Below are 27,449 nucleotides of genomic sequence, written 5' to 3'. Positions count from 1 at the left end.
AGTTATTCACACATTTATACACAACTTTAAAATAATTGAATAATGATCCATAAGATAATTGAGCAGATATTTGATGTAGGTCCTTATAAACCATTTACTAATCATTAGTATTTTTGCCTGGCCTCATCTAAAGTGTGATCTATTTATACATTATAAATACTTTGTAAATGTTTTGAGTGACCCGTGTAATTTCTCACAAAAAAAATGACATTCCAGCAGTACTGGATGCTCCTTAAGCATTAAACAATAAGCACATAATACAGAGGATGCTTAAGAAAATTTTGATTTTCTTGATTTGAAAAGTTTGATTCTTATTATGGTGTTTCTATTCCAAGAAAAACAAAAAACGAAATCCTCAGGGTTTCCGTTACGATGGAATGGAAAATATGGCGCTGTACAATGTGACGGTCAGGAGTAGGCTACAGTACTAAGAGCATAAGAGGATTGAAGGATTATACATTAATATCTAAGGAGCATTTTTTTGTTAGGGCAAATCTGACCTGTGAGAAGATCTAAGGGGCTTTTATATAATTCTAAATTAATTAATAATAATAATAATCACTTTGTTTAAAAAAAGTAGTTTCCTTTAACCTAGAGTGAGCGAGAAAAATGCCATTCTTGAACATGGGGTGAGACAGTCTCACAATTTTGTAAATAAAGCCAGTTTGTTATTTAGAACTATTTATTTCTGTTTTTAGAGGGAGAGAAACCAAAAGCTGCCTCAATGTGTCTCCCGGTCGCGGCCGACACGTGTATCGAACCAGCATCTGCAGCAACGCAGTTTGCACTGAGATGCAGTGTCTTAGAACGCTGCACAACTCTGTTAGGAAAATATGGCGTTGTGCAACGTGATGGTCGGGAGTAGGCTACAGTACTAAGAGCATAACATTTCACCACCCTAATTGTAGTGTAACCAATACCCAAACGGAGATTCAGTGAAAATATAAATCTCATTGATTTATCAAGACCAGTCCCCATGCTTGTCTCAGAGCAGCGTGAAAATGTGCTGAAATAGGCTATTGCTTCAAATCCTATTGCTTCTAACTTCAATGCTTTTTAAATAAATAAGACCTACTGTACACCACTTTTAACAGAACATCACTCAACACTAGTGAGACTCATTTTGCCTACGGTAGGCCTACAGTATATCTAAAAATATTTTTTTCAATAACGTGACTCTCTGCCAATAATTACATTTAGAGGATTGGAGGATTCTAAATTAATATTTAAGGAGCATTTTTTGTTAGGGCAAATCTGATCTGTGAGAATATCTAAGAATATCTTATTATTAATTAATAATAATAATAATTGTTTTGTTTAAAAACGAACAATATTTTGGAGATTATTTTGTTTTCCTTTAACCAAGAGTGAGTGATAAAAAGGCCATTCTTGAACATGGGGTGAGACATTCTCCCTAATTTGTAAATAAAGCCAGTTTGTTAATTAGAATGATTTATTTCTGTTTTTAGAGGGAGAGAAACCAAAAGCCGCCTCATGGGTCTCCCGGTGGCGGCCGGCACGGGTATCAAACCAGCATCTGAATACAGCATTTGAATACATTATTTTGCTGAACTATCCCATTATGTTTAATGAGTTACTACCTTTAAAGGTACTACCCAGTAAAGGTGCTGGCAAACAAAGCCATGGGTGAAAATAGTCTGCGGTTAACAAACTGAAGCAATGGAAGCATTTCACTTCTTAGATGTTAAGTCCCCTACAGTGCCTTGTAAAAGTATTCATCCCCCTTGGAGTTCTTCCTATTTTGTTGGATTACAACCTGTAATTTAAATTTCATGTAATGGGCATACACAAAATAGTATAAATTGGTGAAGTGAAATGAAAAAAAATTACTTGTTTCAAACAAATTATACAAAAAAATGCAGGAAAAGTGGTGCGTCCATATGTAATCACCCCCTTTGCTATGAAGCCCCTAAATAAGATCTGGTGCAACCAATTACCTTCAGAAGTCACATAATTAGTCCACATGTGTGCAATCTATGTGTCACATGATCTCAGTATATATACACACATGTTCTGAAAGGCCCCAGAGTCTGCAAGACCACTAAACAAGGGGCACCACCAAGCAAGCAGCACCATGAAGATTAAGGAGCTCTCCAAACAGGTCAGGGACAAAGTTGTGGAGGAGTACAGATCAGGATTGGGTTAAAAAAAAATATCAGAAACTTTGAACATCCCACGGAGCACCATTAAATCCATTATTCAAAAATTTAAAGAATATGGCTCCACAACAAACCTGCCAAGAGAGGGCCGCCCACAAAACACACGGACCAGGCAAGGAGGGCATTAATCAGAGAGGCAGCAAAGAGACCAAAGATAACCCTGAAGGAGCTGCAAAGCTCCACAGCGGAGACTGGAGTGTCTGTCCATAGAACCACTTTAAGCTGTACACTCCACAGAGCTGGGCTTTACGGAAGAGTGGCCAGAAAAAAGCCATTGCTTAAAGAAGAAAATAAGCAAACACATTTGGTGTTCGCCAAAAGGCATGTGGGAGACCCCAGCAAACATATTGAAGAAGTTACTCTGGTCAGATGAGACGAAAATGTAGCTTTTTGGCCATCAAGAAAAACGGCATGTCTGGCGCAAACCCAACACCTCTCATCACCCTGAGAACACCATCCCCACAGTGAAGCATGGTGGTGGCAGCATCATGGTGTGGGATGTTTTTCATCAGCAGGGACTGGGAAACTGGAAGGAATTGTGGATTGAATTGAAGTAATGATGGATGGCACTAAATACAGGGAAATACTTGATGGAAACCTGTTTCAGTCTTCCAGAGATTTGAGACTGGGACGGAGGTTCACCTTCCAGCAGGACAATGACCCTAAGCATACTGCTAAAGCAACACTCGAGTGGTTTAAGTGGAAACATTTAAATGTCTTGGAATGGCCTAGTCAAAGCCCAGACCTCAATCCAATTGAGAATCTGTGGTATGACTTACCCAACTTGAAGTAGCTGGAGCAGTTTTGTCTTGAAGAATGGCTAAACTCCCAGTGGCTAGATGTGTCAAGCTTATAGAGACATAACCCAAAAGATTAGCAGCTGTAATTGCTGCAAAAGGTGGCTCTACAAAGCATTGACTTCGGAGGGGTGAATAGTTATCCAGGCTAAAGTTTTCTGTTTTTTTTTGTGTTATTTCTTGTTTGTTCCACCATAAAAAATATTTTGCACCTTCAAAGTGGTAGGCATGTTGTGTAAATCAAATGATACAACCACCCCCAAAATCCATTTTAATTCCAGGTTGTAAGGCAACAAAATAGGACAAATGCCAAGGGGGTGAATACTTTCGCAAGCCACTGTAGATGGGGGACTTTCAGTGGTTCTGGACCGGTTCCGACTGACATTTTGGTGTACAAAGTGCTGTGTGAACGTTGTTGGGTCCTGTGCCTTACAGTGCCAGAAAGCCCCATATGTCTGCTCTCTGCTACCACTCTCTCAGCGAAGCAGACTTGAAGTGTCAGGTTTCAGACCCTAGTGGCATGTGAAATTTTCTGGCCTATCCAGACAAAGATTAGATAGAGAAAGATAGATTTGCTCTTCCTCTGAGCGAACGGACCCCAGTCTTGGAGACGGCATACGAGCATATGAAAGGGGACAATCTAGCGAATCCAACAGTTGTGGTTTCATCTCACTGTGATATTCTCAGCCGGATTTAGAGCTCTCACAATGAAAAAATACTAAATAATTTCATAGAATTTAAAGAAGACCACTTTCACTTGGTCACAGACGGACGAAATCACTGCGTGATTGAAGCTGAAGTTGTAACGAGTCTGCCCACATTTGATTTGTGCCTCTTCGCCGCTCAGTGGAAGTTTATGATGAACTTCTCTGTCATCAGTTATATGAAATGGTGCCAATATTGTACTGTCACTAAGTACTGTGTGGTCGTAAATATTTTACAGTCATAACAAAGGTGAAATCTTATAGTAAGTTGTTCATAATTTGATTGTTACTATATACACTAGTGAACAAACTGGACTTGCTCTGTTTGAGAATATCCTATCAACGGGACCTGAAGAACTGTATGTTTCTTGGAGTCGTGGCATATCAACGACATGGATCATATACAGTGGGGAGAACAAGTATTTGATACACTGCCGATTTTGCAGGTTTTCCTATTTACAAAGCATGTAGAGGTTTGTAATTTTTATCATAGGTACACTTCAACTGTGAGAGACGGAATCTAAAACAAAAATCCAGAAAATCCCATTGTATGATTTTAAGTAATTAATTTGCATTTTATTGCATGACATAAGTATTTGATACATCAGAAAAGCAGAACTTAATATTTGGTACAGAAACCTTTGTTTGCAATTACAGAGATCATACGTTTCCTGTAGTTCTTGACCAGGTTTGCACACACTGATTTTAGATTCCGTCTCTCACAGTTGAAGTGTACCTATGATAAAAATTACAGACCTCTACATACTTTGTAAGTAGGAAAACCTGCAAAATCGGCAGTGTATCATATACTTGTTCTCCCCACTGTACATCTTGCTGGTTTTTGCATGCATCGTCAAGACTGGACGGCAGCCTCGGGTAAGATGAAGGGAGGGGAGTGTCGCTTTGTTAAAAACAGCTGGTGTGCAATCTATAATGTTAAGGAAGTCTCAAGTTTTTGCTTGCCTGAGTTAGAATACCTCATGATAAGCTACATACCATACGATTTACCAAGAGTTTTAATCTATATTTTCCGTTGCTGTCTATTTACTGCCACAAAAAGATGCTGGTATAAGACTGCACTCAGCGAGATGTATAGGGCCATAAGCAAACAGGAACATGGACATCCCGAGGCAGTGTTTCCCATGGCCGGTGATTTTAATGCAGGGAAACTGAAATCTGTTTTACCTCATTTTTACCAGCCCGACACCTGTGCAACTTTAGGCTACATAACTCTAGATAACCTTTACTCCACACACAGAAATGCATACAAGGCTCTCGCTCGCCCTCTCTTTGGCAAATCTGACCATAACTTAAGCCAACACTTCTTTTGGCCGCCTTTCCTTCCAGTTCTCTGCTGCCAATGACTGGGACGAATTGCAAAAATCGCTGAAATTGGAGACTTATATCTCCCTATATCTAACTTTAAGCATCAGCTATCTGAGCAGCTTACCAATCGCTGCAGCTGTACACAGCCCATCTGTAAATAGCCCATCCAATCTACCAACCTCATCCCCATATTGTTTTTTTGTTTTTTTTTGCTCTTTTGCACACCAGTATTTCTACTCACACATCATCATCTGCACATCTATCACTCCAGTGTTAATTTGCTAAATTGTAATTACTACTATGGCCTATTTATTTCCTTACCTCCTCACACCATTTGCACACACTGTATAAGTACTTTTTATATTGTGTTATTGACTGTACGTTTGTTTATTCCATGTGTAACTCTGTGTTGTTGTTTGTGTCGCACTGCTTTGCTTTATCTTGGCCAGGTCGCAGTTGTAAATGAGAACTTGTTCTCAACTGGCCTACCTGGTTAAATAAAGGAGAAATAAAAAATAAAATAAAAAATCCTCCTGATTCCTGCTTACAAGCTAAAACTCAAACAGGAAGTACCAGTGACAAGCTCAATACAGGACTGTTTCGCTACCACAGACTGGACTTTGTTCCGGGATTCATCCGATAACATTGAGGAGTTTACCACATTAGTCACTGGCGTCATTAATAAGTGCATCGACATCGTTGTCCTCACAGCGACCGTACATACATATCCCAACCAGAAGCCATGGATTATAGGCAACATCCGCACTGAGCTAAATGCTAGGAGCGGGCGACTAATCTGGCCGCTTATAAGAAATTCTGCTACGACATCTGATGAGCCATCAAACAGGCAAAGCATCAATACAAGACTTAGATCGAATCCTACTACGCTGGCTCTGACGCTTGCTGGATGTGGAAGGGCTTGCAAACTATTACAGAGGGAAACCCAGCCGTGAGCTGCCAGTGACGACAGCCTACCAGACAAGCAGATCACCATAGTTCCTGAACGACAAGGTAACCTGTCTAAATGACTATCGCCCCATAGTACTCACATCTGTAGCCATGAAATGCTTTGAAAGGCTGGTCATGGTGCACATCAACACCATCATCCCTGACACCCTGGACCCACTCCAATTCGCATACCGCCCCAAAGGATCCACAGATGACGCGATCTCTATTGCACTACATACTGCCCTCTCCCACCTGGACAAGAGGAACACCTATGTGAGGATGCTGTTCATTGACTACAGCTAAGCATTCAACACCATAGTGCCCTCCAAGCTCAGGACCCCGGGACTGAACACTGGATCCTGAACTTCCTGACGGGCCGCCCCCCCAGGTGGTGAGGGTAGGCAACAACACATGTGCCACTGACCCTCAACACGGGGGCCCCTAATTGGTGTGTGTTAAATCCCCTCCTGTACTCCCTGTTCACGCACGATGGCGTGGCCACGCATGACTCCAACACCATCATTAGGTTTGCTGATGACACGACGGTGGTAGTAGGCATAATCAACGACAACGATAAGACAGCCTATAGGGAGGAGGTCAGTGACCTGGCAGTGTGGTGCCATGACAACCTCTCCCTCAATGTCAGCAAGACAAAGGAGCTGATCGTGGACTACAGAAAACGGAGGGCCGAGCATGCCCCCATCCACATCGCACATACGCTGCTGCTACTGTTTATTATCTATCCTGTTGTCTAGTCACTTTACCCCTACCTATATGTATATATCTACCTCAATTATCTTGTACCCCCTGCACATCGATTCGGTACTTTAATAATAAAAATAATGCCACTTTAATGTTTACATATCTTGCATTACTCATCTCATATGTATATACTGTATTTTATACCATATATTGCATCTTGTCTATGCTGCTCGGTCATTGCTCATCCATATATTTATATGTATATATTCTTATTCCATTCCTTTACTTTGATCTGTGTGTATTAGGTAGTTGTTTTGGAATTGTTAGAGTACATGTTAGATACTGCTGCACTGTCGGAACTAGAAGCACAAGCATTTCGCTACACTCGCAATAACATCTGCTAACCATGTGTATGTGACCAATTTTTTTTCATTTTATTTGAGTTATTGTTTCTTATTGTGTATTTATTCCTTGTTTTACTATTTTTCTATCTGCATTGTTGGGAAGTAAGCATTTCATTGTTTGTCTACATCTGTAAAATGTCTAACTGCAAATAAATACATGTGACATTTCTACCTCAATGACATATCAGTAGTAATGAAGGACTAAAAATCCTCTAGAGCAAAACTGTCCTGTCCGGCCAGCTGTTGTGTGTAGGCTATATCTCCCCGTTTTATGATTAGTTTGGGTTCGCAAGGTTAACAACATTAGCAAAACATTCACATTGAAACTCTTCCTCAAGTCCACAACAGTTTTTGTGAATAAAATGTTCATTATATTTCCTTTAACATCCTTGTATGCTTATTCTTTTACCATTGATATGTTCTCGGCTATTTTGAGACCTTGACGGTAGACTCAGCAAAATGGCGTTGCTACAAGTAGCACTGCAGATATTGCCGTGTGTGAGATGCAAGACTTTGCTCCTCACACACAGTATCTGCGTATGTGCATGGGTTCGCTTCACTCTGTTAGAGCGTGGTAGGTACAGGACCAAAACAGCGGGGAAGTTTAGCCTCGCGCTTCAACGATCTTAGTTATTGCGGGAAATTTACCCACTATGCTGTTTACTTTGTCCGCCTATGTCATATCGCTGAGTCTACCTTTAAAATGACGCTCCAGAACTTTTGTATAACTTCAGACAAATGATGAATAAACTATTTACTAATCCATTATAAATGTTTTTATTTTATTTTATTTTTATTATTTTTTTTACATGGAGTTATTATAAAGTGCTACCAGAATTTGTTCTTAATTTACATGCCTGGTTAGGTAACAGTTCAGTAAATTCAAATGTATAGTTCATATTTTCTCAATGAATTTTTCATAAAATATTTAGTGAATACCTAGTGATGAGTGTGTCTGCCACCATCCCTAGCTGCTGTACTTGAGCACATTCCTCCTCTGTGAGGTATTCCATAGACTGCTGAGAGTTGAGGCGGGGCCTGGAGGAACGGTAGGTGTCAATCTTCCTCTTATCCTCCCATGATGTTAGAGTCCTCTCAAAGTTCTGGAACATAGCAATAGAATGTAGAAATAGAATGAACAGAATGGACATGATGGATGCGTAGAGGTTTATTAGATATATCTGTTGCCCTAATGCAGTGTTCCTCAATCCTGCTGTGCAGGCATTTGTTCCAGCCCAGCACTCACACACTTAATTCGACAAACCAAACAATTATTTGATAAATTGAATTAGGTGTGTCAGAGCTGGCCTGGAACAAAAGTTGGCCTATCCATACACACTCACACCCTCCCAAACACCAACATACCCTGTCTCTGGTGAGCATCTGAGCTCTGTTCTTGTGTGTGATCTTGACTATCCCTGGAGGTTGGATCCATGCTTCTCCATCCACCTGTACTGGTACACCCTCCTCCCCTAGGATAGTTATCTTCACCTGGCGACACTGGAGAGAGGGAGGAGGGTGAGGGGGGAAGGAGGAGGGGAGATGGGGAGAGAGGGATGGGGGAGAGAGAGAGAGAGGGATTCTGTATGTGAGTGTGGTCAATTCAATATCATTTCTACTGTCTTTGGAACTTTAAAATGTGACTGTGATGCATGTATTGAAGGTTTGTGTGTTAGTGTGTGTGATGCTACCTGTGTTATGCGGTGGTGTGTGTGTGTTACCTGTGCTATGCGATGGTGTTGGATGTTGATGACTCTGGATACAGCCATCTGCATACTGCCAAACACAGCCACCACCTCTAACTTCTTATCATCAAACGACGGAGCGCCAAAATTCTGAACACACAGAACCAAAAAAACGAATTACTTGCAAAAATAAAAAACACACTAAATGCATATAAGAGTGTGCCACTTGTTGAAATTAATCCTGAAAAACAGTTACCAGGTAAGACAGTATATTAGCTAAAAGCTAGCTGCAAAGTGTAAAAACATTCCAGTGAATAAGAAAAGAGTGTGTTAACTCACGTTGTCCTCTTTGGTTCCCCCCCAGAAGTTGATTCCCCCTGCATAGCTTGGGATGTTGAGAACAGCTAGACCCTGAAGACTAGGCAGACACATAGGTACACCATCACACTAGAGAGCGAGAGAGAGCGAGAGAGAAAAAATAAATGTGTTCATCATACAGGTCACAGAACCAAGGGTAGGATCATTTAAAACACAAACAGCATCTTATTGTCAATCACACTCTAATATGTATTTAGCAGACTTTAGACTTCTGCCATTTAGCAGAAGTCCCACGAGACGTCAGACAACTGTGTGTGACCTTACTTCCAACAGTACTCGTTGTTCCAGATTCTTGTATGTCTTATGTACCAGTTCCTTGGTGCCCATCACTCCATACCACAACTTGTTCTTAGTACGACTACTGCAGAGAGAAAGGAGGAAGTACCCTGATATGCTAAAACATTTAACCATTGAAGAAACATTCCAATTTCAACTTCCATTTACCTTTCATTGCCTTGGTGCAAATTGTACACAATAATTGCAATACACAGTATATGTATCAATAAAGTTTGTATTTGAATAAGAGGATATTTATTGTGTACCTGCATTTCTTGGGATGTTCATCTCTCTTGTTGTTGAACTCCAGGGAGATCTTAGCATCCAGACCGATCCCAAAGTAGTTGTTCATGACACACTTCTCTGAGCACTGACTGTAGAGGTACACGCAGCACAAGGAACATGAATACTCTCCAATATCAATTCTTGAGTTGTCTTGTGCACTAATAAGTAGCCTATATGCTTCTTGTTTCTCTGTAACTACTGTAAAACCACTCACTGTAATATTGTATACAACAAAGATGGATTGATTGTGAACTGTCCTAAATTCAATCAAACTTGCATTGAGGTATTTTCTGCAATTCCTAGATATATATTTATTTAAACACGCACTACTTACTCTTCGTTGAAAGACGGAGGGCTGAGACTCTCTGGTTTCTCCAGGACGATGGTGGAGGAGGAGGAGGGGCTTAAACTGACGTGACCTGAGAGAGGCATAATGGGTAAATGGACCGAGAAGTTTGATTTTACTAACATCTTATTTAAATTGAAACATTTACAAGGCCCTCCCTGTCAGTACTTCGGCCCAAACATGTAAGGGCAAAAATATTATTATTATTATTATTATTGTTGCCTGCAATTAGAAGTTAGAGTGCATCTAGAGTAGGATTCAAACCTGGGCAAATTTAGGATTCAGTGTGTGTTTGTGTGTGTGTGTGTGCGCGTGTGAGTGTGTGTCTGTAGTAACTCACGTGGCTCTGCCTCTTTCAGTTCCTCACTGTTCTCTCTCTTGATGGAGGAGGAGGAAGACATGCGCTGGAGATGAGTGTGTTTATTCTGTTCATCCACCACTGGAGAGAGAGAGAGAAGAATTGAGAAAGAGGGAGAGAGTGGGGGAGAGAAAGATAGAGAGAGCAGTATATGTGAGAGTTTATGTGGGCGTTTGCAGCACATTAGCGCTTCTGTATGTGTGTGTGTGTCACAGCGTACAGTTGAAGTCGGAAGTTTACATACACCTAAGCCATACAGATTTAAAATCAGTTTTTCACAAATCCTGACATATAATCCTAGTAAATATTCCCTGTTTTAGGTCAGTTAGGATCGCCACTTTATTTTAAGAATGTGAAATGTCAGAATAATAGTAGAGAGAATGATTTATTTAAGCTATTATTTCTTTCATCACATTCCCAATGGGTCAGAAGTTTACATACACTCAATTAGTATTTGGTAGCATTGTCTTTAAATTGTTTAACTTGGGTCAAACGTTTCGGGTAGCCTTCCACAAGCTTCCCACAATACGTTCAGTGAATTTTATCCCATTCCTTCTGACAGAGCTGGTGTAACTGGGTCAGGTTTGTAGGCCTCCTTGCTTGCACATGCTTTTTCAGTTCTGCCCACACATTTTCTATGGGATTGAGTTCAGGGCTTCGTGATGGCCACTCCAATACCTTGACTTTGTTGTCCTTAAGCCATTTTGCCACAACTTTGGAAGTATGCATGGGGTCATTGTCCATTTGGAAGAGCCATTTGCAACAAAGCTGTAACTTTCTGACTGTTGTCTTGAACTGTTGCTTCAATATTTCCTCATAATTTTCCTCCCTCATGATGCCATCTATTTTGCGAAGTGCACCAGCCCCTCCTGAGCAAAGCACCCCCACAACATGATGCTGCCACCCACGTGCTTCACGGTTGGGATGGTGTTCTTCGGCTTGCAAGCCTCCCCCTTTTTCCTCCTAACATAATGATGGTCGTTATGGCCAAACAGTTCTATTTTTGTTTCATCAGACCAGAGGACATTTCTCCAAAAAATATGATCTTTGTCCCCATGTGCAGTTGCAAACCATAATCTGGCTTTTTTATGGAGGTTTTGGAGCAGTGGCTTCTTCCTTGCTGAGCGGCCTTTCAGGTTATGTCGATATAGGACTCGTTTTATTGTGGATATAGATACTTTGTACCTGTTTCCTCCAGCATCTTCACAAGGTTCTTTGCTGTTGTTCTGGGATTGATTTGCACTTTTCACACCAAAACACATTTATCTCTAGGAGACAGAGTGCGTCTCCTTCCTGAGCGGTATGACGGCTGTGTGGTCCCATGGTGTTTATACTTGCGTACTATTGTTTGTACAGATTAACGTGGTACCTTCCGGCGTTTGGAAATTGCTCCCAAGTATGAACCAGACTTGTGGAGGTCTACAATTTATTTTATGAGGTCTTGGCTGATTTCTTTTGATTTTCCCATGATGTCAAGCAAAGAGGCACTGAGTTTGAAGGTAGGCCTTGAAATACATCCACAGGTACGCCTCCAATTGACTCAAATGATGTCAATTAGCCTATCAGAAGCTTCTAAAGCCATGACATCATTTTCTGTAATTTTCCAAGCTGTTGAAAGGCACAGTCAACTTAGTGTATGTAAACTTCTGACCCATTGGAATTGTGATGCAGTGAATTATAAGTGAAATAATCTGTCTGTAAACAATTGTTGGAAAAATGACTTGTGTCATGCACAAAGTAGATGTCCTAACCGACTTGCCAAAACTATATGTTGTTAACATCTGGACTGCCAGATGGTGAAGCATGATTCATCACTACAGAGAATACGTTTCCACTGCTCCAGAGTCCAATGGTGGTGAGCTTTATACCACTGCAGCCGATGCTTGGCATTGCGCATGAGGATCTTAGGCTTGTGTGCAGCTGCTCGGCCAGCTTTTCATGAAGCTCCCGACAAATAGTTATTGTGCTGAGGTTCCAGAGGCAGTTTTGAACTCGGTAGTGATGTTGCAACCGAAGACAGACAATTTTTACGCGCTACGTGCTTCAGCACTCAGTGGTCCCGTTCTGTGAGCTTGTGTGGCCTACCACTTCACAGCTGAGTCGCTGTTACTCCTAGACGTTTCCACTTCACAATAACAGCACATACAGTTGACCGGGGCAGCTCTAGCAGGGCATAAATTTGACAAACTGACTTGTTGGAAAGGTGGCAACCTATGACGTTGACATGTTTAAGTCACTGAGGTCTTCAGTAAGGCGATTCTACTGCCAAGGTTTGTCTATGGAGATTGCATGGCTGTGTGCTTTATTTTATACAAATAGCCGAATCTACTAATTTGAAGGGGTGTCCACATAATTTTGTATATACAGTGGGGAGAACAAGTATTTGATACACTGCCGATTTTGCAGGTTTTCCTACTTACAAAGCATGTAGAGGTCTGTAATTTTTATCATAGGTACACTTCAACTGTGAGAGACGGAATCTAAAACAAAAATCCAGAAAATCACATTGTGTGATTTTTAAATAATTAATTTGCATTTTATTGCATGACATAAGTATTTGATACATCAGAAAAGCAGAACTTAATATTTGGTACAGAAACCTTTGTTTGCAATTACAGAGCTCATACGTTTCCTGTAGTTCTTGACCATGTTTGCACACACTGCAGCAGGGATTTTGGCCCACTCCTCCATACAGACCTTCCCCAGATCCTTCAGGTTTCGGGGCTGTCGCTGGGCAATACGGACTTTCAGCTCCCTCCAAAGATTTTCTATTGGGTTCAGGTCTGGAGACTGGCTAGACCACTCCAGGACCTTGAGATGCTTCTTACGGAGCCACTCCTTAGTTGCCCTGGCTGTGTGTTTCGTTTCGTTGTCATGCTGGAAGACCCAGCCACGACCCATCTTCAATGCTCTTACTGAGGGAAGGAGGTTGTTGGCCAAGATCTTGCGATACATGGCCCCATCCATCCTCCCCTCAATACGGTGCATTCGTCCTGACCCCTTTGCAGAAAAGCATCCCCAAAGAATGATGTTTCCACCTCCATGCTTCACGGTTGGGATGGGTTCTTGGGGTTGTACTCATCATCCTTCTTCCTCCAAACACGGCGAGTGGAGTTTAGACCAAAAAGCTCTATTTTTGTCTCATCAGACCACACGACCTTCTCCTATTCCTCCTCTGGATCATCCAGATGGTCATTGGCAAACTTCAGACGGGCCTGGACATGCGCTGGCTTGAGCAGGGGGACCTTGCATGCGCTGCAGGATTTTAATCCATGATGGCGTAGTGTGTTACTAATGGTTTTCTTTGAGACTGTGGTCCCAGCTCTCTTCAGGTCATTGACCAGGTCCTGCCGTGTAGTTCTGGGCTGATCCCTCACCTTCCTCATGATCATTGATGCCCCACGAGGTGAGATCTTGCATGGAGCCCCAGACCGAGGGTGATTGACCGTCATCTTGAACTTCTTCCATTTTCTAATAATTGCACCAACAGTTGTTGCCTTCTCACCAAGCTGCTTGCCTATTGTCCTGTAGCCCATCCCAGCCTTGTAGAGGTCTACAATTTAACCCTGATGTCCTTACACAGCTCTCTGGTCTTGGCCATTGTGGAGAGGTTGGAGTCTGCTTGATTGAGTGTGTGGACAGGTGTCTTTTAAACAGGTAACGAGTTCAAACAAGTGCAGTTAATACAGGTAATGAGTGGAGAACAGGAGGGCTTCTTAAAGAAAAACTAACAGGTCTGTGAGAGCCGGAATTCTTACTGGTTGGTAGATGATCAAATACTTATGTCATGCAATAAAATGGAAATTAATTACTTAAAAATCATACAATGTGATTTTCTGGATTTTTGTTTTAGATTCCGTCTCTCACAGTTGAAGTGTACCTATGATAAAAATTACAGACCTCTACATGCTTTGTAAGTAGGAAAACCTGCAAAATTGGCAGTGTATCAAATACTTGTTCTCCCCACTGTATAATGTATGTATGTTTCTATATATGTGTTTATGTGTGTGTGTGTTGTACCTTTCTCAGCCTGTTCTATTATCTGTCTCAGTGCTTTCTTCAGACTGTTAGCTCTCAGCATCAGCTGTTCTCTGGACCTATGGCAGGTTTGGAGACAATTCAAATTCAAGTAAGTCAATTCGGGAAGTAAAATGAAATTCCAATTCAATAATTGAAAAAAGGCAATCCATCCAACTGAAAAAGATAAGCTATTTATTTCATACGTTTTTACATTTGTTTATATTAATTTCAAATCACTTCTTCCATTGAGTGAGGTAGACGTGAATTGACCTCAACCCTAACCTGTATGGGGGCCGGGGTTCCCCTCCGGTAGTGTCTGTCCCCCTCTCCTGGTCCCCATCCTGGGGTGGCACACTGCCGGCTGGGACCACCTGGGCATCAGCCTCCTCACTCAGAGCCTTCACCAGACTGTCCAGTTTCTCATTCAACAGGGCACACTGAGGGAGAGATAAACACGAACCCAAACCCTTCACCAGGCTGTCCAGCTTCAATTTGGATCAACTCTATACTACGGTATGATATCATAAAAATACAACACAATAGATACTTTATGTAAATATTGTAGAACCAAGGATCGTTTAAAAATATGGACGTTTAAAAATATTCAGGGTTAAACATACTGCATATTACACTTTGCTTCCAGACAGTTAGAGAGGAGAGAACACCTCTGTCTACGTCCCAAATGGAGCCCTTTTCTCTATGCAGTGCACTACTTTTGACCAGGGCCCATACAGGTCTGGTCAAAAGTAGCGTACTATAAAGTGAATAGGGTGCCATTTGGAATGAAACCTCAAACTTTTTAATTTTCTAGATGCTCCTCTACCACTACCCACCTCTCTCTGCCCACTTGTTATCCGCATTATACAACCTGTTACGTAAGACACACACATTTATGCACGCAGAAACACACATGCACGCACACACACACACACACCTTCTTGGCCATAGCGTCTGCCTCCTCCTTGTTCTCTGTAGCTCTCTCGTATGCTCTCCCCACCTCCGCTACAAAATCATTTACCGTTCCACACAAAAACCTGCAGGAGAGAGGGATGGAGACAGGGAAGGAGAGAGGGTGAGTGGGATGGAGAGAGAGAGAGAGAGACAGAGAGAGAGAGAGAGATGGAGAGGGATGGAGAAAGAGAGAGAAAGAGAGAGGGGGGGGTGAGTGGGATGGAGGAAGAGAGCGAGAGATACGAGTGTGAAATATATTTCTCCATTCCTGTATTATGTATGTAAAGTCAATAAACCATACTGTACTTCACATTTCAGGTGAGAGAGATAAGTACACAGTATAAGCATAGAGCAGACATGTCCTTCCCTATTGCACGGATGATGTCCCCTAGGTAGTAGACTCTACAGTGCTAAGGAGGCCCCTAAGTAGTGTCTCTAGTCTAATGCACTTCAAATGTCCCCCAAGTAGTGTACTAAGTAAGGTTTAATCTTGTGTAAGGACCCAGCTGGCAGAGGGACTGAGCAGTGCCCTTGGCAGAGGAGAAAATCAATACAGAGAGACACACAGACAACCTCCCTCTCTCCTCTCTCTATTAGCCTTCCCCACTCCCTCTCTCTTCAGAGACACTCCCTCTCTCTGATTTACTCCCTCCTCCTTCACTCCAGACATCCCCATGACATTCAGACATTATCCCACCCTCCCTCTCTCTCAATCTCTCCCTCTCTCCCTCCCGCTCATCCTTCCTCCTTACCTACCCATATCCCCCCTCCATCCCCCCCATCACATCTGGAGGACTGGGCTATCCCAGCATGCATTACACGTACTTGGCAGAGGATATGACATCCGTATGTTTGTCAGAGTCCAGGATCTTGGTGAGGTGGGAGGCCACAGAGTCTGCATACTGAGTGATGTGAACCTGAGGGGAGAGGTATGACAGTTTCATTAAAAAGCCTGCGTATTGTGAGAAACTGTGGTGTCATTTTGGCTCAGAGATTAACAACCAGTTAAATGTAAAAGCCTGTGTATTTTGAGAAATTGTGTCGGTACTTCAGCTCAAACGTGAGTCCTATGCAAACTGAGCGATATGGACCTGAGAGGAGAGGAAAAAACAGTTTCATGATACATCCTGTGCATTTAGAGAAACTGTGGATTAATTTTGGCTCAGAGAGTAGTAGTGTTAGTAGTAGTATTTATTGGGATCCCCAATTAGACTCTCCAAGGCATTGACTACTACTCTGGGGTTCAAACAGGAAACAAAACACAACAAATAAAATAAGAACATAATATACAATGCCTTCGGAAAGTATTCAGACTCCTTGACTTTTTCCACATTGTTAGGTTACAGCCTTATTCTAAAATGGATTAAATTGTTTTTTTCCCTCATCAATCTACACAGAATACCCCATAATGACAAAGCAAAGAAATATCACATTTACATAAGTATTCAAAGAGTTCAGACCCTTTACTCAGTACTTACTTGAAGCATCTTTGGCAGCCATTACAGTCTCGAGTCTTCTTCCGTATGTTCCTACAAGCTTGGAATTATATTTGGGGAGTTTCTCCCATTCTTCTCTGTAGATCCTCTTAAGCTATGTCAGGTTGGATGGGGAGAATCGCTGCACAGGTATTTTCAGGTCTCTCTAGAGATGTTCGATCGGGTTCAAGTCCGAGCTATGGCTGGGCAACTCAAGGACATTCAGAGACTTGTCCCGAAGCCACTCCTGCATTGTCTTGGAAGTGCGCCTAGGGTCATTGTCCTGTTGTAAGGTGAACCTTCGCCCCAGTCTGAGGTCCTGAGCACTCTGGAGAAGATTTTCATCAAGGATCTCTCTGTACTTTGCTCCATTCATCATTGCCTCGATCCTGACTAGTTTCACAGTCCCCACAGCATGATGCTGCCACCACCATGCTCTAACGTAGGGATGGTGCCAGGTTTCCTCCAGAAGTGACACTTAGAATTCAGGCCAAAGTGTTCAATCTTGGTTTCAACAGACCAGAGAATCTTGTTTCTATTAGATTCTTAGATTCTTTAGGTGCCTTTTGGCAAACTCCAAGTGGGCTGTCATGTGCCTTTTACTGAAGAGTGGCTTCCGTCTGGCCACTCCATGAAGGCCTGATTGGTGGATTGCTGCAGAGATGGTTCTCCCATCTCAACAGAAGAACTCTAGAGCTCTGTCAGAGTGACCATCGGGTTCTTGGTCACCTCCCTGACCAAGGCCCTTCTCCCGCGATTGGTCAGTTTGGCCGGGCGGTCAGCTCTAGGAAAAGTCTTGGTGGTTCCATTTAAGAATGATGGAGGCCAATGTGTTCTTGGGGACCTTCAATGCTGCAGAAATGTTTTGGTACCCTTCCCCAGATCTGTGCCTCCACACAATCCTGTCTCGGAGCTCTACGGACAATTCCTTCGACCGCATGGCTTGGTTTTTGCTCTGACATGCACTATCAACTGTGGGACCTTATATAGACAGGCGTGTGCCTTCCCAAATCATGTCCAATCAATTGAATTTACCACAGGTGCACACCAATCAAGTTGTAGAAACACCTCAAGGATGATCAATGGAAACAGGATGATGCACCTGAGCTCAATTCCGAGTCTCATAGCAAAGGGTCTGAATACTTAGGTAAATAAGGTATTTCTGTTTTTTGTTTTTAATAAATTAGCAAAAATGTCTAAAAACCTGTTTCGCTTTGTCATTATGGGGTATTGTGTGAAGATTGCTGAGGAAATTGTTTTCTTTAACCCATTTTATAATAAGGCTGTAACATAACAAAATGTGGAAAAAGTCAAGGGGTCTGAATACTTTCCGAAGGCACTGTACATAATACTACATAATGCTGCCTTTTCCTCACGCTTCAGAAACAGGAGATGGCTCCTGCCTTGTGGCTCACACAAGCCATTCTGGCTCACACAAGCCAAGGATTCGTGCAAGGCCACCCACCTACATAATACAGTGCAAATTACAATACAAAATATATCAAAATGGATGTGTCTCTTCACAGACCCCGTTATGCCGTAAGGTGTTCTTTTATCAGTTTTTGAAATCTGGTTTATTGCTAGCTTGAATAACCTGGGGTGGCAGAGAGTTCCATGTAGTCATGGCTCTATTTAATATTGTGCGTTTCCAAGCCTCTCTTCTGGACCTGGGGAATGTGAAAAGACCTGATTGCATAACTTGTGTTGTACTGATAAGTGTTCAAACTGTGTGCCAACTGCTTGAACACAGTTCGGTACCTTCAACACATCAACACCTCGTACAAAGACCAATAGTGATGCAGTCAATCTTTCCTCAACTTTGAGCCAGGAGAGATTGACATGTATGTTACTGACATTCGCCTCCGTGTACATCTAAGTGCAATACGTCCTGCTCTGTTCTGTACAAACTGCAATTTACCTTTGTCCCACTTTGCAGCACATGACCACACAACTGGGCGGTAGTCCAGGTGCAACAAAACTAGGGCCAATAGGACCTGTCTGGTCGACTGAGATGTCAAGAAAGCAGAGCAACACCTTCCCATTTTAGCAACCATTGAGTCTATATGTTTTGAGCATGACAGCTTGCAATCAAGCAGTTTAGTCTCCTCAACTTGCTCAATCGCCACATTATTCAATAATAGATCTTGATGAGGTATAAGGTTGAGCGAGTGATTTGTCCCAAAAACTATGAGGTTAGTTTTTTGGATATTTAGCACCAGCCTATTGCTATATAGTTACCCATTCTAAAACTGACTGGAGCTCTAGGCTGTCATTTATTTATTTTACTGTATTAGCTGACGTATATACTGTTGAGTTGTCAGCGTACATAGACACTAATAATAACAACAATAATGGCCCAAGCCAGCTGCCCTGCGGTACATCACACTCAACCGAATTTGCATTAGAGAGGCTTCCATTAAAGATGCACTATGCAGAAATTGCTCCGCCATTTCCTGGTTGCTAAAATTCTAATTGTTTGTCCAATTTCAGTTTATATGTCTAAACAAGCAAGTACAGTGTAGATAATCATTGTACCATCTAAACCGCTGTGAAAAATATTTTCCATAACCCAAAATATTGTATTTTCAGCTGCTTGAAGCTGGTGTACAAAACCGAAAGTAAAAGACGCAAAAACAATACTTAAGCATGGGAAGCATAGAAATAGCGCACATAGAACAGATGCACCACTTCTTAGACTTCCTTTCAATGATAATGATATGTCACATTTCTATGTTAATTTGGCCAGCTCCCACAATCTTCTTACAACAATGTCTTTCAGCCAATCATCAGTCATTTGTGTCAGTGCCGAGCATGTTAAGTGCCCTTCCCTATAAACATGCTGAAAGTCTGTTGTTAATTTGTTTTCTGTTAAATAACTTTGTATTTGGTCAAAGACAATCTTTTTCAAAAGTTTGCTAAGCACTGGTAACAGGCTGATTGGTTGGCTGTTTGAACCTTTAAAGGGTGCCCTGCTATTCTTGGGCAGTGGAATGACCTTTCCTCCCTCCAGGCCAGAGGGCAAACACTGTCTTCTAGACTTAAATTGAAAATGTGGCAAACAGGAGTCGCAATGTATTCTGCTACCAACCTCAGCAATTTAGCACCAGGTTGTCGGTACCAGGTGGCTTGTCCTTATTTATAGATACCAACAATTTCTTACACACCCACTTTGCGAAACTCAGAACTGCAATTCTTGTCTTTCATTATTTTGTCCATTATGCATGAATATGAAGGCTCAGCGTTTGTTGCTTGCATGTCATGCCTAAATTTGCTAATCTTGTCAACAAAAAAGTTATTAACGTGTTTGGCCATATCAAATGGCTTTGTTATGAACAAGCCATCTGCCTCAAATAAGAATGAATTTTTATTTTTTTTTTAAAGGATGGAGCCGAGTTAGTATTTTTGCCTAGAATTTCATTTAAGGTACTCAAGAGCTTTTTACTATCATTCTTTATATCATTTATCTTTACTCCATAGTATAGTTTCTTCTTCATTATGTTTAGTTACGTGATTGATCAATTTACTGTATGTTTGCCTTATATGATCGCTTATACACAATTTTAGGTCCCGTCTTTGGAACTTTTTTTCCAGATATGGCTAATATATTATGTTCACTACATCCAATGGGTGTGGATACTGCTTTAGAGCAGATTTCTTCATCATTAGTAAAGATATGATCAATACACGTGGATGATTTAGTTCATGTTCTGTTTGAACTGTATATACCCTGGTAGGTTGACTGATAACCTGAACCAGATTATAGGCAGCTTGAAGCTTCTTTTTCAGTGGACAGCTTGATGGTCACCCAGAAAATATACCTCTCTGATGATATCACATACATTATTGGGCATTTCACACAAATAGTCCAAATACGGACTTATTAACAACCAGTTTCATGATAAAGCCTGTGTATTTAGAAGCACTTTGGTGTCATTTTGGCTTAAAAGAAACAACCAGTTTCCTGGAAAAGCTTGTATATTGTGAAAAACTGTGGTGTCATTTTGGCTCAAAGAGAAACAGGACGGTTTCATGATAAAGCTTGTGTATTTAGAAAAACTGTGGTGTCATTTTGGCTCAAACCTGAGCCCTACGTACCTGCAAGGGGGAGTCGGGACTAAAATCGTCTTCCTTCACCATGGGATAGTGTTTGGTAGGCAGCTCGTATGTCATCACACTCCACCTGAGAACAAAAACACAAACAGACACTGATGTCAAATGCCAGGAAATCGCAGTGTGTCAACCCATGAAATCGGGACAAATGACACTGACTGTTATTTTGACTCACTCAACATATTGACCTCCTCATTTATCTGATTATTTGGTAGACTAAACAGATTACCTTAATCCTTCTCTAGTATGATAACCATAGAGAAAGTTGCTCATCCAGTCTTAGAAGATACAGTTTGGAAAGTCCAGATTTATATTCTGTATGTTATCACTTACAGTTTAATTATCATGAGTTGTGACTCAACATCCTGTCCCAGTATCATAGCAAATACCTTTCAGACAGTAAATACCGTTCAGATAATAAATACCTTTCAGATAGTAAATTATTTTCAAATAATTGTCACGCCCTGGCCATAGAGAGGCTTTTATTCTCTATTTTGGTTAGGCCAGGGTGTGACTAGGGTGGGCATTCTAGTTTCTTTATTTCTATGTTTTCTATTTCTTTGTTTTTGGCCGAGTGTGGTTCCCAATCAGAGGCACCTGTCTATCGTTGTCTCTGATTGGGAATCATACTTATTTATCCCTTTTCCCACCTGTGTTTTGTGGGTAGTTATTTACTGGTAGTTATTTACTGTTTAGTCTCTGTTACCTGACAGAACTGTTCGCTTTCGTTTTGTTACTTTGTTCAAGTGTTTTTTTGATAAATAAATAATCATGAACACTTTTCACGCTGCGCTTTGGTCCACTCATTCCGACGAGAGCCGTTACAGTAATAAATACGGTACATTTCAGATAATAATGACCTTTCAGATAATAAATACCTTTCAGATAGTAAATACCTTTTAGTTGTAAATGCCTTTCATAAAAATACCTTTCATAACTACACTGTAATTGCCTATGTAACTTTTAGCGCCCCTTTATTCAATGTAGTCTCGAAATCTTGCTCTACCACATAAAAATAGTTACCCCTCTCCTCTCCTCCTTCCCTATCACCACCCCCCCCTCCCTCATCTCTCTCTCGCGCCTACCTGTCAAGCATCTTGGTGGTGGCTCTCTCCAGCTTCTCCAGGATCTGTAGCAGTTGAGCATCATCATCACATAGTCCTCCCCATCCCAGCACCCTGGCTAGGTCATTACCTGTACCCAGAGGGAGGACCCCTAGCTGACACTGGAGGGGGAGGGGGGGTGAAACACACAGAACAGAGATCAATATATATACACACAGACATATGAAGAGACTGTTACTGATCAGAATCTATCGCTCTCTATCTTTCCACATTTTATCTCTCTCTCTCTTTCTCTCTCTCTGTCTCTCTCTGTCTCTCTTCTAGATTTACTTGTTTGTGCAGGTTGAGTTTATCCAGTTCAGACAGGACCCAGCCAACACTGCCGTCCCCGCCACACACCAAGATACGAAACGTGGCGAACTTCTGGAACACACGCAGACTGGAAAAGAGAGGGTGAGAAACAGAGGATAGTGGGAGAAAGGAAAGGAGAGAGGTGGAATCAGTGGAGCACTTCTCATAGTCAATAGTCAAAGATTGTTACAAATGATCAACATCAACAAGAAAGATTGGTAATACTTCACTTAAAAAAGAAAAGGAGAGCTGCATACTCTAGGAGCACAGATGCAATCATTTAATAACCTAATAACCAACGTTTCGACAGACAAGCTGTCTTCATCAGGGTATAATACTTTACTTAAAGCAGGTATAATGGCTTGGAATTTCTGTTGTTTATCTGTCAGGGACTATGTACAACATGCTATTGCCCCAGATTGAGCTAGATAGCTAACTTTCATCTGTAGTCCCTGATGCCGTTATAATGCATTAAGAGACGTCATGGGCATGTATAACCTCATTTTAATGTCTTAATATCATCTCATAATGATCCTGAATAAATACCAGTATTATGAACCTTCAATAGACATTTCAAAGGCTCATACGTGCTTATACCAAGTTATAAAGCCTTATACCTGGCAGGCTTAAAGTAAAGCGGTATCTAACGGTTATCAATCAAATACATTATAACACAACCAAGATGTCGCACTCTTACCCTAGCTGTGGTCCTCCGTTCATCAAGTCAAAGACCTGTGCAGGGTTGAGCAGCTGTTTGAATTTCCTTAGAAACTTAACCCCTTGGTTGTCTCCGCTCTTAGAGTTACACAGCACCAGGAGAGGGGAGGTGCAGGAGGGAGAGGTGGCCTTCCAAAAGCCTGAAGAGAAAGATAAAAACACAGGTTTAGTTTGGGGCCGTAGGTGTGTGGTTGTCTTCACTCTTGGGGTGTGTGGTGGAAATTCAACGCCAGGGACACCTGAAGTCAATATTAAATGAATCACTCTTTATTATCAGTTAACTGGAGAGGTTACAACAAACACAAGTCTGCCGCAAGCTCTGCCAGGGCGGTCCTTCAGTGCTCTTATATACTGCTACACATAAAAGCAATATAGGCATGGTTCATAGGGTTGGATCTTGCAGGTGACTGGCTGTTATCGCGCGCAATGTCTCCTATCTTAACTTCCAGAACATATTCTGGGGGTTCTGCCAATTGGTCTGAGGAGGAAGTCACAGTCACCTGCACAAACCAAGATAGAGCAGAGAAGATGTATACCGTGTACAATTCAAGGCTATCTCTTCAGACACATTTCCCTTACAGATGCATTCGGATTGTTTCTGAGAATTGACCTTTTTCCTTTCCTAGCAACTTCCAAGGGAGGAAAAGTCAGTAAGCAAAAGCGAGAAGAAGAAGAAGACAGCGTTTGAACGAATCCTCCATCCTCGTTTGTGTGTGCGGGTATGAGAAAGAGAGAGAAAGTGTGGTGTATGTATCTCACCGTCAGAGTCGATACTATTGAGGGTTGTGGGAGGGATGATTGACACCCGACATTGACCCAGAGGACACGCCTTTCCCATCTGCTCCTTACAGCTGCTGTGCACCTGTACACACACACACACACACACGAACACACACACCATGAATCAGGGGTGGCATTTAGAATGTTAGAAAGGTGACAATTTCATCCAATGACCTTTTAGATCTAACACTTTCCCAGAATCCTGTAGCATCACTTTGGACACCACAGCTTATGATGGAGTGTGTGATGTTTTTTTGGCTTGACGAGTGATGTTCAGATACTGTGTGTGTGTGTGTGTGTGTGTGTGTAACGTCTTTCGTCGGTGGAAGGAGAGGAGGACCAAAGCGCAGCGTGGTATGTATCCATATTTATTAGAATACTTTTTCAATTACGAACAAAAACAATAAACAGAACGAAAACCAACGAAGCTACAGTCCCGAACTAGTGAAACACAGAGAAACCAGGAACACACGAACAGGAACAATCACCCACAAAACCCAACACAAAACAGGCTACCTAAATATGGTTCCCAATCAGAGACAACACAAAACACCTGCCTCTGATTGAGAACCATATCAGGCCAAACACAGAAATAGAAAACATAGAAAAACAAACATAGACTGCCCACCCCAGCTCACGCCCTGACTAAATAAAGACAAAACAGCTCACGCCTGATACTAAATAAAGACAAAACAAAGGAAATAAAGGTCAGAACGTGACAGTACCCCCCCCCCCCCCCCAAGGTGCGGACTCAGGCCGCAAAACCTGAACCTATAGGGGAGGGTCTGGGTGGGCATCTGACGGTGGCGGCTCTGGCGCTGGACGTGGCCCCCACTCCACCATAGTCAATCCCCGCTTCCGTGACCTCCTCGGAACGGCGACCCTCCAAAATAACCACACTGGACAAATGGGCGCCTCTGGACGGAGGGGCAGCTCCGGACTGAGGGGCAGCTCCGGACTGAGGGGCAGCTCCGGACTGAGGGGCAGCTCCGGACTGAGGGGCAGCTCCGGACTGAGGGGCAGCTCATGACTGAGGGGCAGCTCATGACTGAGGGGCAGCTCATGACTGAGGGGTAGCTCATGACTGAGGGGTAGCTCATGACTGAGGGGTAGCTCATGACTGAAGGGTGGCTCATGACTGAAGGGCGGCTCTGGCGGCTCCTGACTGCTGCTGCCGCTGCTGCCCGTTCCCACGCTGCTTGGTCCCTTTGAGGTGGGTGATTCTATAACGTCTTTCGTCGGTGGAAGGAGAGGAGGACCAAAGCGCAGCGTGGTATGTATCCATATTTATTAGAATACTTTTTCAATTACGAACAAAAACAATAAACAGAACGAAAACCAACGAAGCTACAGTCCCGAACTAGTGAAACACAGAGAAACCAGGAACACACGAACAGGAACAATCACCCACAAAACCCAACACAAAACAGGCTACCTAAATATGGTTCCCAACTCACGCCCTGACCATACTAAATAAAGACAAAACAAAGGAAATAAAGGTCAGAACGTGACAGTGTGTGTGTGTGTATGCGTGTGTGCGTGCGTGTGCGCGCGTGTATAGACTCACAATAGCCTTGCACCATAGACATCTCCAGTCCTGCAGTCTCCTGACACTGCCACAGTTCCTGTCACACACCACACACTTTGCACTGACCGGTAGGTTCCCCTCTAACCACTGATGAGGCATGGAGACCTGTGAACACGCACATATGTACACGTGTAAGATATCTTTGACTTGACTTTTAAAGCCTTACTGTGTGACAGTCACACTTCTTTCATATTATTCCACATTCATTAGAAATGTGAGTGAAATACTGACAGGAAAGGTAGGAGGAGAGGGAGAGATGATGTACTAGAATAGCAGTGGATATGATTCGAACCCACGCTTGCACTGCTAACATATTGTGGAGGCAGCGGCTTAGACCAGCTAGGTTGTTTCACTTGATCAGTGTTTAAATGAGCATAAGAAGATGCTGCAAGTCAATGGAAAAAAACATTTAGGTGTAAAGAGACTTTGTGTTACCCACCCCTTCGTCGTCCTCCATGATGTCATTTCCTATGGAGGCCAGCGTGGTCCATTTACAGGTGTTGGTGGAGCGCACCGCACATCGCTTATGGGCTTTGAATTTACACACTGGGGGAGGGAGGGAGAGAGAATGTTTGTATAGAAACCAAAAAACGAATTTTAACCTGTTTCATTGCTTTGAATTAAAGCTGTGGATGTAAAGTTGCATGATTGAAAATAGTGTGCTTGACGGTATGTGTGTGTTTCTTCACAGGACAGTCCGTGGGAGGTGAGTCTGGAGAGGGGCTCTCTACAGACATGACAGAAGGTGGTGTGTGTGTGTCTCTGTGTGTCTCTGTGTGTGTGTGTGTGTGTGTGTGTGTGTGTGTGTGTGTGTGTGTGTGTGTGTGTGTGTGTGTGTGTGTGTGTGTGTGTGTGTGTGTGTGTGTGTGTGTGTGTGTGTGTGTGTGTATGGGTGTGTGTGTGTGTGTGTGTGTATGTGTATGTGTGTGTGTGTGTGTGTGTGTGTGTGTGTGTGTGTACCTTCGCAGGACAGTCCGTGGGAGGTGAGTCTGGAGAGGGCCTCTCGACAGACATGACAGAAGGTGGTGTGTGTGTGTCTGTGTGTGTGTGTGTGTGTACCTTCGCAGGACAGTCCATGGGAGGTGACTCCGGAGAGGGCCTCTCTACACACATTACAGAAGGTGGGTCTGGCGTGGGAGCAGGCGTACCAGTTATGCATCCCAGAAAAATGTTCCATATTGAATAGACTGGCCTGCAGAGAGAGATGGAGGGAGAGAGATGGGGGGAGAGAGATGGGGGGAGGGAGAGAAGAGAGAGAAGAATATGCAACTTTTACTCAAATCCACTTACAAGGAGTAAGTACATTCTTAAGAATGTGTGATAATCCTTGTAGGGATTGAAACGACAACCATGCTCTTACCAACTAAACCACACAGGACTACAAGAAGGAAGCACGATAGGGGGGAGAGAGAGAAATACTGCTTTCACATAGGATTTACGGTATTTTGCCTGTAAAAGAAATTGGGCAATGTTTATATGACCCCCTTACAGACAGGTCCATTTATACCATACTCTTGCCTGCATACGCCTTTTATACCTCCCGTGCAGATGCCGGCATGACGTGATGAGTGGTAGTAGTGATGTGCAGATGTGAGTGGGCATCTATTTTATTACATCCAGTGAATATACACCGTCAAAATTAAATCAATTTCTAATGTGTTTAGGCAGGTCCTAAGAAACATTATAAGACTAATACAATTTATTTTCAAAACTATAGAATGGCATATTTTGAGTTTAGTTATGTTACATCCAAATGAATGAAATGAAAGGTTCGTTATTTCAGACATGCAGACAGAGAGGCATCGAGGCATTCAGTTACTGTTCGGTTGACCGTTAGAATGGGCAAAACGAGTGACCTAAGCGACTTTGAGCGTGGTACGATTGTCGGTGCTAGGCGCGCTGGTTCCAGTATCTCAGAAACGGCCGCCCTCCTGAGCTTTTCACACAGGACGGTATCTAGGGTTTACCCGAGAATGGTGCGACAAACAAGAAACATCCAGTCGA

General features: G+C 42.5%; 1 protein-coding gene across 6 annotated transcripts in view; it reads right to left on the bottom strand.

Annotated features, from left to right (window-relative positions):
* LOC139534278 (diacylglycerol kinase delta) overlaps window positions 1-27,449 on the bottom strand; it is a 117,249-nt gene that overhangs the window by 15,718 nt on the left and 74,082 nt on the right. For 5 of the 6 annotated variants that reach the window (XR_011666931.1, XM_071333309.1, XM_071333313.1 and 2 more), the window contains 20 exons: window positions 26,505-26,637; window positions 25,885-25,991; window positions 25,425-25,550; window positions 23,837-23,939; window positions 23,058-23,217; window positions 22,340-22,448; window positions 22,031-22,170; window positions 20,931-21,015; window positions 16,186-16,277; window positions 15,344-15,443; window positions 14,692-14,846; window positions 14,410-14,486; window positions 10,372-10,470; window positions 10,020-10,104; window positions 9,667-9,774; window positions 9,389-9,485; window positions 9,086-9,193; window positions 8,783-8,896; window positions 8,427-8,561; window positions 8,001-8,164 (listed from right to left, as the gene is read on the bottom strand). Coding sequence is in view for 5 of the 6 variants with exons in the window: in XM_071333309.1 (XP_071189410.1) it covers window positions 8,001-8,164; window positions 8,427-8,561; window positions 8,783-8,896; window positions 9,086-9,193; window positions 9,389-9,485; window positions 9,667-9,774; window positions 10,020-10,104; window positions 10,372-10,470; window positions 14,410-14,486; window positions 14,692-14,846; window positions 15,344-15,443; window positions 16,186-16,277; window positions 20,931-21,015; window positions 22,031-22,170; window positions 22,340-22,448; window positions 23,058-23,217; window positions 23,837-23,939; window positions 25,425-25,550; window positions 25,885-25,991; window positions 26,505-26,637 (2,297 nt within the window). In the remaining variant the exon portion in view is untranslated. The remainder of the gene's footprint in view (window positions 1-8,000; window positions 8,165-8,426; window positions 8,562-8,782; window positions 8,897-9,085; window positions 9,194-9,388; window positions 9,486-9,666; window positions 9,775-10,019; window positions 10,105-10,371; window positions 10,471-14,409; window positions 14,487-14,691; window positions 14,847-15,343; window positions 15,444-16,185; window positions 16,278-20,930; window positions 21,016-22,030; window positions 22,171-22,339; window positions 22,449-23,057; window positions 23,218-23,836; window positions 23,940-25,424; window positions 25,551-25,884; window positions 25,992-26,504; window positions 26,638-27,449) is intronic. The other variant, XM_071333311.1, reaches the window with a different exon arrangement.

The sequence above is a fragment of the Salvelinus alpinus genome, chromosome 11, assembly GCF_045679555.1.
Source record: "Salvelinus alpinus chromosome 11, SLU_Salpinus.1, whole genome shotgun sequence".
NCBI lineage: Eukaryota > Metazoa > Chordata > Actinopteri > Salmoniformes > Salmonidae > Salvelinus > Salvelinus alpinus.
The sequence above is the reverse complement of the archived record's forward strand: the minus strand, read 5'-3'. Positions and strand labels throughout refer to the sequence as shown.